The sequence below is a fragment of the Pristiophorus japonicus genome, chromosome 7 (assembly GCF_044704955.1).
Source record: "Pristiophorus japonicus isolate sPriJap1 chromosome 7, sPriJap1.hap1, whole genome shotgun sequence".
NCBI classification, from domain to species: domain Eukaryota; kingdom Metazoa; phylum Chordata; class Chondrichthyes; family Pristiophoridae; genus Pristiophorus; species Pristiophorus japonicus.
Genome location: NC_091983.1, coordinates 248727621 through 248742268, shown reverse-complemented (window position 1 = coordinate 248742268; position 14648 = coordinate 248727621). Strand labels below are relative to the sequence as shown.

The window sequence follows — 14648 nt, the reverse complement described above, 5'->3', positions numbered from 1 at the left end:
TCTGTGAAATCTATAAATGAGTGGCCATAGTCATGAATGATAACGGTTTCCCCAAGAGGAGTAAACCCAGTCTTCTGTGGTGTGTACCTAGTTATGGAGAAAACTGATCAGAAGATAAGAATCTATACTGTTTAGGATTAACTTTTAAGTTATGATTAAACAAAATGTTGGCTTTTAAGAAACTTGTTGCAGTTTAGTGGGATATAACATGGGTCCTCTCAGTAACCACATCCTTCTGTTGCATTGCAACAAAAATAAATGCTGTCATCGCCTTTGAGAAGATGAGGCATTGGAACCACATAAAATGGGGCAATTTTTTTTCTTGTGACTCACTCCAGATAGAATCATAGAATGGTTACAGCACAGAAGGAGGCCATTTGGCCCATCGAGCCTGTGTCGGCTCTCTGCAAGAGCATTTCAGCTATTCTCTCTCCCCCACCCTTTCCCCTTAGCCCTGCAAAGTATTTTCCTTCAGGTACTTATCCAATTCCCTTTTGAAAGCCACGATTGAATCTGCCTCCACCACCCTTTCAGGCAGTGTATTCCAGATCCTAACCACTCGCTACGTAAAAAAGTTTTCCCTCATGTCGCCTTTGGTTCTTTTGCCAATCACCTTAAATCTGTGCCCTTTGGTTCTCGACCCTTCTGCCAATGTAAACAGTTTCTCTCCACTTTCTAATCTGTCTAGACCCCTCACGATTTTGTACGCCTCTATCAAATTTCCTCTCAACCTTCACTGCTCTAAGGAAAACAACTCCATCTTCTCCAGTCTCTCTACGTAACTGAAGTCCCTCATCCCTGGAACCATTAAAAAAGGAGGTAGACACAAAGCAGGAAACTATCGACCAGTTAGCCTAACATCTGTGGTTGGGAAAATGTTGGAGTCCATTATTAAAGAATGGCGGGACTGACATATCAAGACAGACTGGATCAACTGGGCTTATATTCACTGGAGTTCAGAAGAATGAGAGGGGATCTCATAGAAACGTTTAAAATTCTGACTGGTTTAGACAGGTTAGATGCAGGCAGGAAGAATGTTCCCAATGTTGGGGAAGTCCAGAACCAGAAATCACAGTCTAAGGATAAGGGGTAAGCCATTTAGGACCGAGATGAGGGGAAACTTCTTCACCCAGAGAGTGGTGAACCTGTGGAATTCTCTACCACAGAAAGTTGTTGAGGCCAATTCACTAAATATATTCAAAAAGGAGTTAGATGTAGTCCTTACTACTAGGGGGATCAAGGGGTATGGCGAGAAAGCAGGAAAGGGGTACTGAAGTTGCATGTTCAGCCATGAACTCATTGAATGGCGGTGCAGGCTTGAAGGGCCGAATGGCCTACTCCTGCACCTATTTTTTTTGTCTATGTTTCTAAGAAGTAGTAGCAGGACATTTGGAAAAGCAGAATTTGGTCAGGCAGAGTCGTCATGGATTTATGAAGGGGAAGTCATGTTTGACAAATTTGCTGGAATTATTTGAGAATGTAACAAACAGAGTGGATAAAGGGGAATCAGTGGATTTGGCCTCCCAGAAGGCATTTGACAAGGTGCCACATCAAAGGTTACTGCACAAGATAAAAGTTCACAGAGTTGGGGTAATATATTAGCATGGATAGAGAATTGGCTAACTAACAGAAAACAGAAAGTCGGGTTGGCAATCAGTAACTAGTGGGATGCCGCAGGGATCAGTGCTGGGACCGCAACTATTTACAATCTATATTAACGACTTGGATGAAGGGAGCGAGTGTAACGTAACCAAGTTTGCTGATGATACAAAGATGGGAGGAAAAGCAATGTGTGAGGACGACACAAAAAACCTGCAAAAGGACACAGACAGGATAAGTGAGTGGGCAAACATTTAGCAGATGGAGAATAATGTTGGAAAGCGTGAGGTCATGCACTTTGGCAGAAAAAAAATCGAAGAGCAAGTTGTTATTTAAATGGAGAAAAATTGCAAGGTGCTGCAGTACAGCGGGTCCTTGTGCATGAAACACAAAAGGATAGTATGCAGGTACAGCAAGTGATCAGGAAGGCCAATGGAATGAATCTTGGCCTTTATTGCAAAGGGGATGGAGTATAAAAGCAGGGAAGTCTTGCTACAGTTATACAGGGTATTGGTGAGGCCACTTGATTGTAGTTCTTCAGCTGAGATCATCTAACGCGGTAGAAACGGGGATCTCCTGGTCTGTGTGGTTAAGTGCTTTTACCCACTTTCATTGGAGGATCTATTGCTTTTTTTTTATCGATTTCCAAAATGATTTCCTGTTGAGCTTTGCAGTCTTATCAGTTTAAGTATCTGATTACAGGAATGGGTTTGTCCTGCATCAGTGAGATAAATAGAAAAATGTAAGCAACCATTCAGAACTAATTTATAATTATTTTGCTTAGTGCGAGTCCGAACATTGAAAGATTAAGTTGTTGTGGAACCATCTGATTGAACAATCTGCCGGCTGCTCCAATATAGAGTGAACCCCAGTTAGGAGTGCACTTTTTCCATCTCTTTTTTTTTTCTCATTTCAATGGGTTCCTTTTCTGCCCTGTAATCAGCTACTGATAAATGTGTTAACATCGTTAATGGTAGTGAAACAACTTCTGTACAACAATTGTACGAGTAAAATTCAATGGTGAGTTGAATATTTTGAATAGTATTGCTATTTTGGATGAACAGATTGGTGTTTCAATTGGGTCAGGATTTTTAAAATGGTCATTGAAATTAACACACTGGAATTCTATGCTTGAATTAGATATGTTTGTGTAGAGATTAACCTCATTCGTCTCCAGCGTGTAACCCTACAGATGGATTATCAATACCAGTGAATTTCCTGTAGTGTTTACAATTTTATAGGCTGCTTCCTTCCCACCATCATAGGTCCCATAGTCTAGCCAATATGGTTTGTTCTACATGGTTGAGAGCAGTGAACACAGTAAAGCCTATGGACCCTGCCTGCATCTTAGCTTTAGTGTTAGAGACCTGCGTACCAGAAGTAGCCATTCCCTTAGCCGAAGTTATTGCAGTACAGCTATGATGCTGATATCTACCTGACCGTGTAGAAAATTGGCCAGGTTATGTTGTCTCCATAAAGGAGACAAATCTAAATCTGGTGAGTCACAGCCCTATTGGCTTTCTCTCAGTTATCAACAAACTGCTGGAAGGAGTCAACAGTCGTGCCATCAAGAGGCACAGGTGCTCATTCAGATTTGCTAGATCTACTTGGCTCCCGACCGCATCACAACCTTGACCCAGATGTGGAGAGTTAAAATAATGGGACTAAAGGCGGACAAGTCCCCTGGACCTGATGGCTTGCATCTTAGGGTCTTAAAAGAGCTGGCTGCAGACATAGTGGATACATTGGTTGTAATCTACCAAAATTCCCTGGATTCTGGGGCGGTCCCAGTGGATTGGAAAACCGCAAATGTAGCGCCCCTATTTTAAAAAAAAAAAGGTAGTCAGAAAAAAAGCAGTGAACTATAGACCAGTTAGCCTAACATCTGTCGTTGGGAAAATTCTAGAGTCCATTATTAAGGAAGCAGTAGCAGGACATTTGGAAAAGCATAATTCAATCAAGCAGAGCAGCGTGGTTTTATGAAAATGAAATCATGTTTGCCAAATTTGCTGGAGTTCTTTCAGGATGTAACGAACAGGGTGGATAAAGGGAGAAGCAGTGGATGTAGTGTATTTAGATTTCCAGAAGGCATTCGATAAAGTGTCACGTAAAAGGTTACTGCACAAGATAAAAGCTCACAGGGTTGGGGGTAATATATTAGCATTGGATAGAGGATTGGCTAACTAACAGAAAACAGAGAGTCGGGATAAATGGGTCATTTTCCGGTTGGCAAACAGTGACGAGTGGGGTGCCGCAGGGATCGGTGCTGGGCCCTCAACTATTTACAATCTATATTAACGACTTGGATGAAGGGACTGAGTGTAACGTAGCCAAGTTTGCTGATACAAAGATGGGTGGGAAAGCAAATTGTGAAGAGGACACAACAAATCTGCAAACGGATATAGACAGGCTAAGTGAGTGGGCACAAATTTGGTAGATGGAGTATAATGTGGGAAAATGTGAGGTTGTCCACTTTGGCAGAAATCCAAGGTCGTCCCATCCTTTGTCATTGAATTACAGTATGCAGACGATGATTGCGTCTGCGCACACTCAGAGGCTGCACTCCAAGGCATCGTCAACACCCTCACCGAAGCGTACGAGAGCATGGGCATTATACTAATCATTATACTAGACAAAGGTCCTCTACCAACCTGCCCCCACCACACAGTACTGCCCTCGATTATCAAAATCCACGACGAGGCCTTGGACAACGTGGACAATTTTCCATACCTCGGGAGCCTACTGTTAACAAGGACAAACTCCGATGACAAAGTCCAACATCGCCTTCAATGTGCCAGTGCAGCCTTCGGTCACCTGAGGGAAGAGAATGTTTGAAGACCAGGAGCTCAACCCCGTAACCAAGCTCATGGTCCATAGAGCAATAGTGATACCTGCCCTCTTATATGCTTCAGAGACATTTATTATGTACAGCAGGCACCTCAAAGCACTGGAGAAGTACCACCGACACTGCCTCCGCAAGATCCTGCAAATCCATTGGCAGGATAGGAGCACCAACATCCCCAGCATCGAAGAATGACCACGCTCAATCAGCTCTGATGGACGGGCCACATCGTCCTCATGCCTGATACGAGACTCTCAAAACAAGCGCTCTACTCGGAGCTCCGACACGGTAAGCTAGCCCCTGATGGGCAGATGAAACGCTTCAAGGACACCCTCAATGTCTCCTTGAAAAAGTGCAACATTCCCACCAACACCTGGGAATCCCTGGCCCAAGACCATTCCCAAGTGGAGGAGAAGCATCCGGGAAGGCGCCAAACACCTCGAGTCTCTTCGCCGGGAGCAAGCGAAGGCCAAGCGGAAGGGAGCGCACAATAATCCAAGCACCCCACCCACCCGCCCCTTCAACCACCATCTGCCCTACCTGTGACAGACTGTAGGTCCCGCATTGGACTCATCAGTCACCTGAGAACTCATTTTTAGTGTGGAAGCAAGTCATCCTCTACTCTGAGGGACTACCTAAGAGAGAGATTGAACAATAATGAATGAGCAGAAGTTGTCAGGAGTCAATATTGCGGGGCTTTTTTTTTTATATAGGTTGCTGCAGCAGGCAAAGCCCTCAGATTTAAAAACAATGATGCCAGTTTTATATAAAATGTCTTCAAGTTGTTGCTTTGAGGAAACCGACTTTGAGGAAAAAGGTTTTTGCTGAATGCAGCTGGGAGATGGAATGTTAGAACGGCAGTAGATCCACTGCGAGTGGGATGACTATAAAGCAGTCCTAATAGTAGCTGTGCTACTGTTTGTGCAACCAGCCCATTGAAATCAATGGGTAACACAATTATGACAAACCAAAAAATCGAGGATTTTAATAGATGGTTGCTTGACATTTTGTGTTGATTGACATTCCAGTGACAGCCATCGTGTGAAATTTAAGGCTGTTGGACCAATTGCTGACATGACTGTCCTGCAGTTAAAATTGTTTGCCAACGTTACAGAAATTAAAATAGGGTCACAGTCAGCTGTGCATAGGCAGGTGCTTATTGGAAGTTTAAAAAAACTTGGAACAAAAACCTTTGTTCCTGTGCAGCTCAATGCAGTGAGTCTCCATTTGCTATGTTCCTAATTGTATGATGATCTGTGTATTAATTTGGAGTTCCTACATGGTTGCATCTATTTAGTCCACCCAAATTTCACCATGACTCCATAAGTATTCTGTCATTTTAGATGCCATCTGACCACTTGAAGTAAATCCACATATTCTGCAGTATTTTTCAGAATTATTAGTCCAAATTGTGTTATGTGCTGTGATTAAGCTGATATGATAAGTGATGCAAGATCAAGTTGGTCAAAGGCCTTTCAGACTATTTGATTGTGTCCTCTGGCACAGGCTTGACTGGCTGAGTGGCCTCCTTCTGTGCTGTAATCATTCTATGGGCTCAATTTTCCCCAGTGAATTTCGCCCTTTTTTTGGCACAGGCTGCTTTTTTTGGCCTAAGTTTAAAAAAACCACAGTTTCCTCAATCAATTTGTACCAGCATAACTGTTAGTTATGATTTTTTTAGGTACTTTTTTTTTTCCAACCTACCACCTGTACCAATTATTGCCATTTAGGCAAGTTTGGCCAGCTGAGAGTTAATCCAGTTCTTCTTAGACCAACGTTATGTGGCTTCTGTAGAAAAACCTTCTGGAGAGTTAAGGAAATTGGCGCAGGTGAGTGTAGCAGATACCCGGACAGCAGGAGAGGTAAGAGAGTGGGGGGGCAAACTTTTCGGGTATAGTTAGGCGCGGGGACCGGGAGGGAGGAGGCCATTTGGCCTGGGATAGGTGCGGAGACCGGGAGGCTGTTCGGCCTGGGATAGGTGCGGGGACCGGGAGGGAGGAGGCCATTCGGTCTGGGATAGGTGCGAGGACCGGGAGGCCGTCTGGCCGGGGACTGGGAGGCTGTCCGGATCGGGATTAGGGCGAGGGAGTGATCCGGCAAGCCACTCGGCCTGGGATAGGGGTGGGTAAGTGGACCGGTATCGGGAGAGGGTTGGGGGGAACTTTAATAATTTAATGGAGGTAAGTTGCTCAGCCCGCATTGTGTCCCTGGTTACCAGGGCAACCTGATTTTTTGGGGCGCAGATCAAGGCTCCACCCCCAAAACTAAAGGACAGGTTAGGCTGCGCCAAAATGAAGAAATCAAACGGGGAAACTTAGAAAAAAATTTTTGGCGTACTTGGGGCCCCCAAAAAACAGGTGTAACTCTTCAAGTACGTCCAAAAAAGGCTTTGGGGAAAATTGAGTCCTATGATTCCAGAATGCTGACCACTACAGTCAGACAATACCCAAGTTTAATGTCTTATCTGTTCGAACACAGCACATCAGAATTGGACTGCAGTGTTCACCAACAACCCCCAGATTATGTGCTCAAGTCTTAGTGTGGGGCTTGAAGGTATATTCTTCTGACCTGGAGCACTGCAAAGTGAACCAAACTGATGCTTTATGAATGTACTGCTGTATAAGTGAAATAAGAACATAAGAAATAGGAGCAGGAGTGGGCCATACGGCCCCTTGAGCCTGCTCCGCCATTTAATACGATCATGGCTGATCCGATCATGGACTCAGGTCCACTTTCCTACCCGCTCCCCATAACCCCTTAATCCCTTATCGGTTAAGAAACTGTCTATCTCTGTCTTAAATTTATTCAATGTTCCGGTTTCCACAGCTCTCAGGCAGTGAATTCCACAGATTTACAACTCTGAGAAGAAAATCCTCCTCAACTCAGTTTTAAATGGGCGGCCCCCTAGTTCTAGTCTCCCCTATCAGTGGAAACATCCTCTCTGCATCCACCTTGTCAAGCCCCCTCATAATTTTAAATGTTTCGATAAGATCACCTCTCATTCTTCTGAATTCCAATGAGTAGAGGCCCAGCCTACTCAACTTTTCCTCATAAGTCAACCACCTCATCACCGGAATCAACCTAGTGAACCTTCTCTGAACTGCCTCCAAAGCAAGAATATCCTTTCACAAATATGGGCACCAAAACTGCATGCAGTATTCCAGGTGTGGCCTCACCAATACCTGTAGCAAGACTTTCCCTGCTTTTATACTCCATCCACTTTGCAATAAAGGCCAAGATAGCATTGGCCTTCCTGATCTCTTGCTGTACCTGCATACTATCATTTTGTGTTTCATGCACAAGTACCCCCAGGTCCTGCTGTACTGCGGCGCTTTGCAATCTTTCTCCATTTAAATAATAACTTGCTTTTTGATTTTTTTTTTTCTGCCAAATTTTCCAACATTATACTCCATCTGCCAAATTTTTGCCCACTCACTTAGCCTGTCTATGTCCTTTTGCAGATTTTTTTGTGTCCTCTTCACACATTGCTTTTCCTCCCATCTTTGTATCTTTTGTCTGCCTCCTTTTTTAAATAGGGGCATTACATTTCCAGTTTTCAAATCTGCTGAAACCTCTCCAGAATCCAGAGAATTTTGGTAAATTACAACCAATGCATCCACTATCCCTGCTGCTACTTCTCAAACCTAGGATGCAAGCCATCAGGTCCAGGGGATTTATCCGCCTTTAATCCCATTATCATACTGAGTACCACCACCTCCCTAGTGATTGTGATTGCATTAAGTTCCTCCCCCCCACACCACCACACAGCTCCTTGATACCACTGTTGGGATATTGTTTGTATCCTCTACCGTAAAGACTGATATAAAATATTTGTTCAGAGTTTCTGCCATCTCCATGTTCCACATTTCTAATTCCCCGGTCTCGTCCTCTAAAAGACCAATCTGAAAGCAATTGTTGCATTGCAGGTAACAGCATGTGTTTTAAACCTGTTGGTCAGGATCCAAAGTTGATACTTTCATTTTAAGAAAATGCAGTCGGAACATGCATTCAAGTGTTCACTACTGCTCCAGAATAAAGTACTTTTAGATCATACTGGTAAGAATTACACCTACCCGTATATCCACTACTAGGAGCATCCATAGTCGAATCAGAACAGTTTTTCTACCACTGAATTTAGATAATGTGTTATGAATTGCTTGCACCACCATTCAATATGATCATGGCTGATCATGCAACTTCAGTATCTCATTCCTGCTTTCTCTCCATACCCCTTGATCCCTTTAGCCATAAGGGCCACATCTAACTCCCCTTTGAATATATCTAATGAACTGGCCTCAACAACTTTCTGTGGTAGAGAATTCCACAGGTTCACAATTCTCTGAGTGAAGAAGTTTCTCCTCATCTCGCTCCTAATCCTTATCCTTAGTCAGTGACCCTTGGTTCTGGACTTCCCCAACAATACAAGATCTAAAATAGCCTGTTCTCTGGCTGGTTCCATGACCTATTGTTCTAGGAAACTGTCCCGAATACATTCCATGAACTCGACATCCAGGCTACCTTTGCCAATTTGATTTATCCAGTCTATATGAAGATTAAAGTCCCTGACAATTATTGCATTGCCTTTGTTACAAGCTCCTACTATTTCTTGATTTAATATTTTGTTCAACGGTATAGCTACTGTTCGGGGGTCTATATACTAATCCCACCAGTGATTTCTGCCCCTTGTTATTGCTTATCTCCATCCATACTGATTTTGCTTCCTGATCTTCGAGCTGAGATCCTTTCTCTCTATTGTCCTTGTGTCATCCTTCATTATCAAGGCTCCCCACCCCCAAGCCCCCCCTTCCATTCTGCCTGTCTTTTCGAAACGTCAAGTATCTTGGAACATTTGGTTCCCAACTGTGGTCACCTTGCAACCACGACTCTGTAATGACTATTAGATCAAACCCATTTAGCTCTATATGTGCCACTAGTTTGTCTATCTTGTTATGAATGCTTCGTGCATTCAGATAAAGAGGTTTTAATTTAATATGTTTACCATTCTCTGCTTTCACATTATTCTCTGCTGCACTGCTACCATTAAACTCTGTCCCTTCCTATCACATTCTGCTTATTTTTACCCAAATCGCTACCCTGCTCTGTTGTATTGACCTTCCTCTTTACATTTCTAAATTTCCCATCACCTGACCAACACACCCTCCCATTTTTTAGTTTAAAGCCCTATCTGTAGCCCTAGTTATTCGGTTCGCCAGGACACCGGTCCCAGTAAGTGGAGCATGACTCGACGGATCAGCTCTTTCCCCCATACCTCATGGTAGACATAAATGAACTGGTTACAGAATTTATTCCGCACATTCCTCTGCAATTGGCTGAATCGATAGTTTACCTCAGATGCATTTACTACTAATTAGTTTCCAAGAGCTAGAAATGCAGCCTCTCAAAGGTGTTGAACTTGAATCTCCACTCCCAATTCATGGAAACCACGTCCAGGTCACATCTACCTGCTACGTGTTGCACTTTTAGTAATTTTGGTGGTGCCAATGCCCCATGAATTGAAACCTCTTCTTCCCACACCACTTTGAGCCACGCATGTAACTCTCGGATCTATTTGACCCTATGCCAATTTGCGTGTGGCACAGGTAGTAATCCAGAGATTATAACCTTTGAGGTTCTGCTTGTTAATTTAGACCAGAGCTCCTCAAACTCCCTCAGCAGAACCTCATAATTCTACTAATGTCATTGGTTCCTACGTGGACCACAACAGCTGGATCCTCCCTCTCCCACTCCAAGTTCTTCTCCAAAAGAACATAAGAAATAGGAGCAGGAGTAGGCCATACGGCCCCTTGAGCCTGCTCCGCCGTTTAATACGATCATGGCTGATCCGATCATGGACAGGTCCACTTCCCTGCCCGCTCCCCATAACCCCTTATCAGTTAAGAAACTGTCTGTCTCTGCTGCAGTCCATGTGGTGAAGGTACTCCCACAGTGTTGTTATGGAGGGAGTTCCAGGATTTTTATCCAGCAACGATGAAGGAACGGCAATATATTTCCAAGTAAGCATGATTTGTAACTTGGAGGGATACTTGCAGGTGATGGTGTTCCCAAGCGCATGCTGCCCTTGTCCTTCTTGGTGGTAGAAGTCGCGGGTTTTGGAGGTATTGCTGAAGAAGCCTTGGCGAGTTGCTGCAGTACATCTTGTAGATAGTGCACACTGCAACCACGGTATATCGGTGGTGGAAGGAGTGAATGTTTAAGATAGTGGATGGGGTGCCAATCAAGTGGGCTGCTTTGTCCTGGATAGTGTCAAGCTTCTTGAGTTTTGTTGGAGCTGCACTCATCCAGGCAAGTGGAGAGTATTCCATCACATTTCTGACGTGCCTTGTAGATGGTGGAAAGGCTTTGGGTGAGCCAGGAGGTGAGACACTCACCGCAGAATACCCAGGGATGGTGATGGAGGAGTCTGGGACATTTGCTGATAGTCACACACACTCAGACACAGGCTGAATTTATTGGCTAATAAATACATATTATCATGGAATAAGTTTGAAGTAAGCAGTATGTATATTGTGATGTATATTTCAAGTTCCATGACATGATCCTGAATTAATAGGATGGGAAAATTTACCCCCCCCCCATCTCCCTGCGATGAAGTGGCAAGTCAGAGACTAGGTGTTTCCACAAGGAATAAAAGTTAAGGGAGAGTTACTTTGGACTGTATACCTACCAGCAGCTGGCTTGAGACAAGTGTTGTTAGAGGCCTGGGAATTGATTACCTGCCATCTTGGGTGGTGTGTATGGGTGATAACACCTTTTGAGAAGAGGGTGAAGTGTGCTTCTGTGAATAAATTGGTAAGATTTGATAATTGGCTGTTTTTTGCTGTGGTTTATAGGTATGATTCTGTGAGTATGACTATGTCAGGTGTGACTAGTCTGTGGTCGCCGGATATTAGTGAGGAAGACTTGTTTGACTGGGCTGGGTGTATTTTTGTTGTGTCCGAATTCGGTGCCGGGTGGGTTTACTCTTGTGCTTTTTTTGTAGCGGTTTGATACAACTTAGTGGCTAGCTAGGCCATTACAGATGGCAATCACATTGCTGTGGGCCCTAGAGTCACATTTAGGCCAGACTGTGTTATGGCACCTTGTTTTCTTCCCTAGTTGGGTTTTTGACAATCCAACAACTTCATGGTCACCGTTACTGATCCTAGTTTTTTCAATTCAAGATTGATTTAATTAACTGAATTTAAATTCACAAATTTGATCTCTCATATCCGTATTATTATTCCAGGCCTCTGGATTACAAGTCCAGTAACATAACCGCTATGCTACCCTAACCGTAACGGTAATGTTACAGTTAGTCCTTGTAGAAAGCATCTATGTTAGGCACCAAGTCATTGTTTTAAATGGCTGATGTAATACTGATCTGTCATTAGCTATCACAGGAAATACACACAAAATACGCCCAATCTCGTCAGCAGGATTTCAGTAAAGCATTGTAGTGGAATTGTGAAACTTGTGTAACTCTATTAAGTCCATTTAAATTATGAAAACACCAGGCAGTTTTTTATTATTCGTTCCTAGGATTTGGGCGTAGCTGGCGAGGCAAGCATTTATTGTCCATCCCTAATTGCCCTTGAGAAAAGAAAGACAGACTTGCATTTATATAGTGCCTTTCATAATCACCGGATATCTCAAAGCGCTTTATAGCCAATGAAGTACTATTGGAGTCACTTTGTAATGTGGGAAACGCAGCAGCCAATTTGCGCATAGCTAGCTCCCACAAACAGCAATATGATAATGACCAGATAATCTATTTGTTATTTTGATTTGAGGGATAAATATTGGTCAGGACACCGGGGATAACTGCCCTGCTCTTCTTCGAAATAGTGCCATGGGATCTTTTACGTCCATCTGAGAGAGCAGACGGGGCCACGGTTTAACATCTCATCCGAAAGATGGCATCTCTGACAGTGTAGCACTCCCTCAGCACTGCACTGGAGTGTCAGCCTAGATCTATGTGGTCAGGTCCCTGGAGTGGGACTTGAACCTACAACCTTCTGACTCTTGAGTCGAGTGTGCTATTAACTGAGCCACAGCTGACACTAGGTGGTGGTGATCTACTTTCTTGATCCACTGCAGTCTGTGTGATGAAGGTACTCCTTTGTCTTAAGGATGTTTAGTGTACGGCCCTTGCTTCCGTATGCCTCAGTAAATACGTCGACTATATCCTGGACTTCAGCCTCAGAATATACGCAGACGTAGGCGTCGTCCGTGTACTGTAGCTCAACGACAGAAGTTGGGGTGATCTTTAACCTGGCCTGGAGGCGGCGAAGGTTAAACAGCTTTTAGTTCCACTCCAGCGGGGAGCTTGTTGTCTGTGAGGTGGAGCATGGCAGTGAGGAAGATTGAGAAGAGGGTTGGAGCAATGACGCAGCCCTGTTTGACCCCGGTCCAGGCGTGGATTGGGTCTGTAATGGATCCGTTGGTCTACAGACTGTAGTAATACCCGCCCTCCTGCATGGCTCAGAGGCATAGACCATGTACCGTAGACACCTCAAGTCGCTGGAGATATATCACCAACGATGTCTCCGCAAGATCCTACAAATCCCCTGGGAGGACAGGCGCACCAACGTTAGCATCCTCGTCCAGGCTAACATCCCCAGCATTGAAGCGCTGACCACACTCGATCAGCTCCGCTGGGCAGGCCACATAGTTCGCATGCCAGACACGGGACTCCCAAATAAGTGCTCTATGCGGAGCTTCTTCACGACAAACGAGCCAAAGGTGGGCAGCAGAAACATTACAAGGACACCCGCAAAGCCTCCCTGATAAAGTGCGACATCCCCACTGACACCTGGGAATCCCTGGCCAAAGACCGCATCTGGGAGGGTGCTGAGCACTTCGAGTCTCAACACCGAGAGCATGCAGAAATCAAGCGCAGGCAGCGGAAAGAACGTGCGGCAAACCAGTCCCATCCACCCCTTCCCTCAACGACTATCCGTCCCACCTGTGACAGAGTCTATGGCTCTTGTATTGGACTGTTCAGCCATCAAACAACTCACTTCAGGAGTGGAAGCACGTCTTCCTCGATTTCGAGGGACTGCCTATGATGATGAAGGTACTCCCACAGTGCTGTAAAGGAGGGAGTTTCAGGATTTTGATCCAGCGACAATGAAGGAACAGCGATATATTTTCAAGTCAGACTCATGTGTAACTTGGAGGAGAACTTGCAGGTGATGCTGCCCATGTCCTTCTGGATGGTAGAGTTTTTGGAGGTGCTGTCGAAGTAGCGTTGGCGAGATGCTGCAGTGCATCTTGTAGATGTTACACACTGCAGACATGGTACATGGTGATGAAGGGAGTGAATGTTCAAGGTAGTGATTGTAATTAAACATTTTGTGAATGAATATATACGTATGTGATGGTGTTAGTTGACTGTCTTGAACTGCAGTAATCCTTGTGTTAATGGTGTTGGGTGGGGAATACTGGGATTTTGATGCAGTGACATTGAAGGAAAGATGTGTGTTCCAAGTCAGGATAGTGTGTGACTTAGAGGGTAAATAATGGAATATTACTGTGTAATTTCTACCACTTTAACCATAAATCCATTTAATCCTGACAATTGGCTATGAAAGACTAAAAAGACTCCTTGCATTGTATTGAGATCTAACTTCTGAACATTTAAAACAAGATTCAGTAATTTGAATTTGCAGATTGTAAATTGTGAAATTCCTGGTCTTTATTTTGGCATGTTGAACGTCTTCTTTTCAGAAAATGAAGTTCTTGCTGCTGCAGCAAAAGTACTTGGAATATCTGGAAGATGGCAAGGTTCTGGAAGCCCTTCAGGTCTTGCGCTGCGAATTGACTCCTCTGAAATACAACACAGAGCGAATACACATCTTGAGTGGGTAAGTGGGAGAAGCAAGTAGGGAATTTACACCGTGCAAATACTAAAAATACACAACATAAAAATAAGTTGTGTTGTGTAATTTTAGATGCTTTGAGATATGTTCACCATGGTGGGTAATGTGTGGAGCTCTACAATTGTCACTTTGTTTCATCTGCTTGGTACAAGTGGCCATATTTCTGGTATCAAATTTGTTAAACAACATTGAGTTGTCAGTGGATGCCTCCATCCACTTTTAAAACTGTAATTAAAAACCCTGTCTGTGCTTTGTATCTTATCTACCGACTCTTTCCTCATTCACTTTCATAACCTCTAACAGGACAAATAGTCTGACTAGAGTGT

General features: G+C 44.0%; 1 protein-coding gene across 5 annotated transcripts in view; it reads left to right on the top strand.

Moving 5' to 3' along the window:
* Positions 1-14648, top strand: part of LOC139267493 (WD repeat-containing protein 26) — a 135043-nt gene that overhangs the window by 25160 nt on the left and 95235 nt on the right. For all 5 annotated transcript variants that reach the window (XR_011593918.1, XM_070885894.1, XM_070885892.1 and 2 more), the window contains exon 4: positions 14171-14307. Coding sequence is in view for 4 of the 5 variants with exons in the window: in XM_070885894.1 (XP_070741995.1) it covers positions 14171-14307 (137 nt within the window). In the remaining variant the exon portion in view is untranslated. The remainder of the gene's footprint in view (positions 1-14170; positions 14308-14648) is intronic.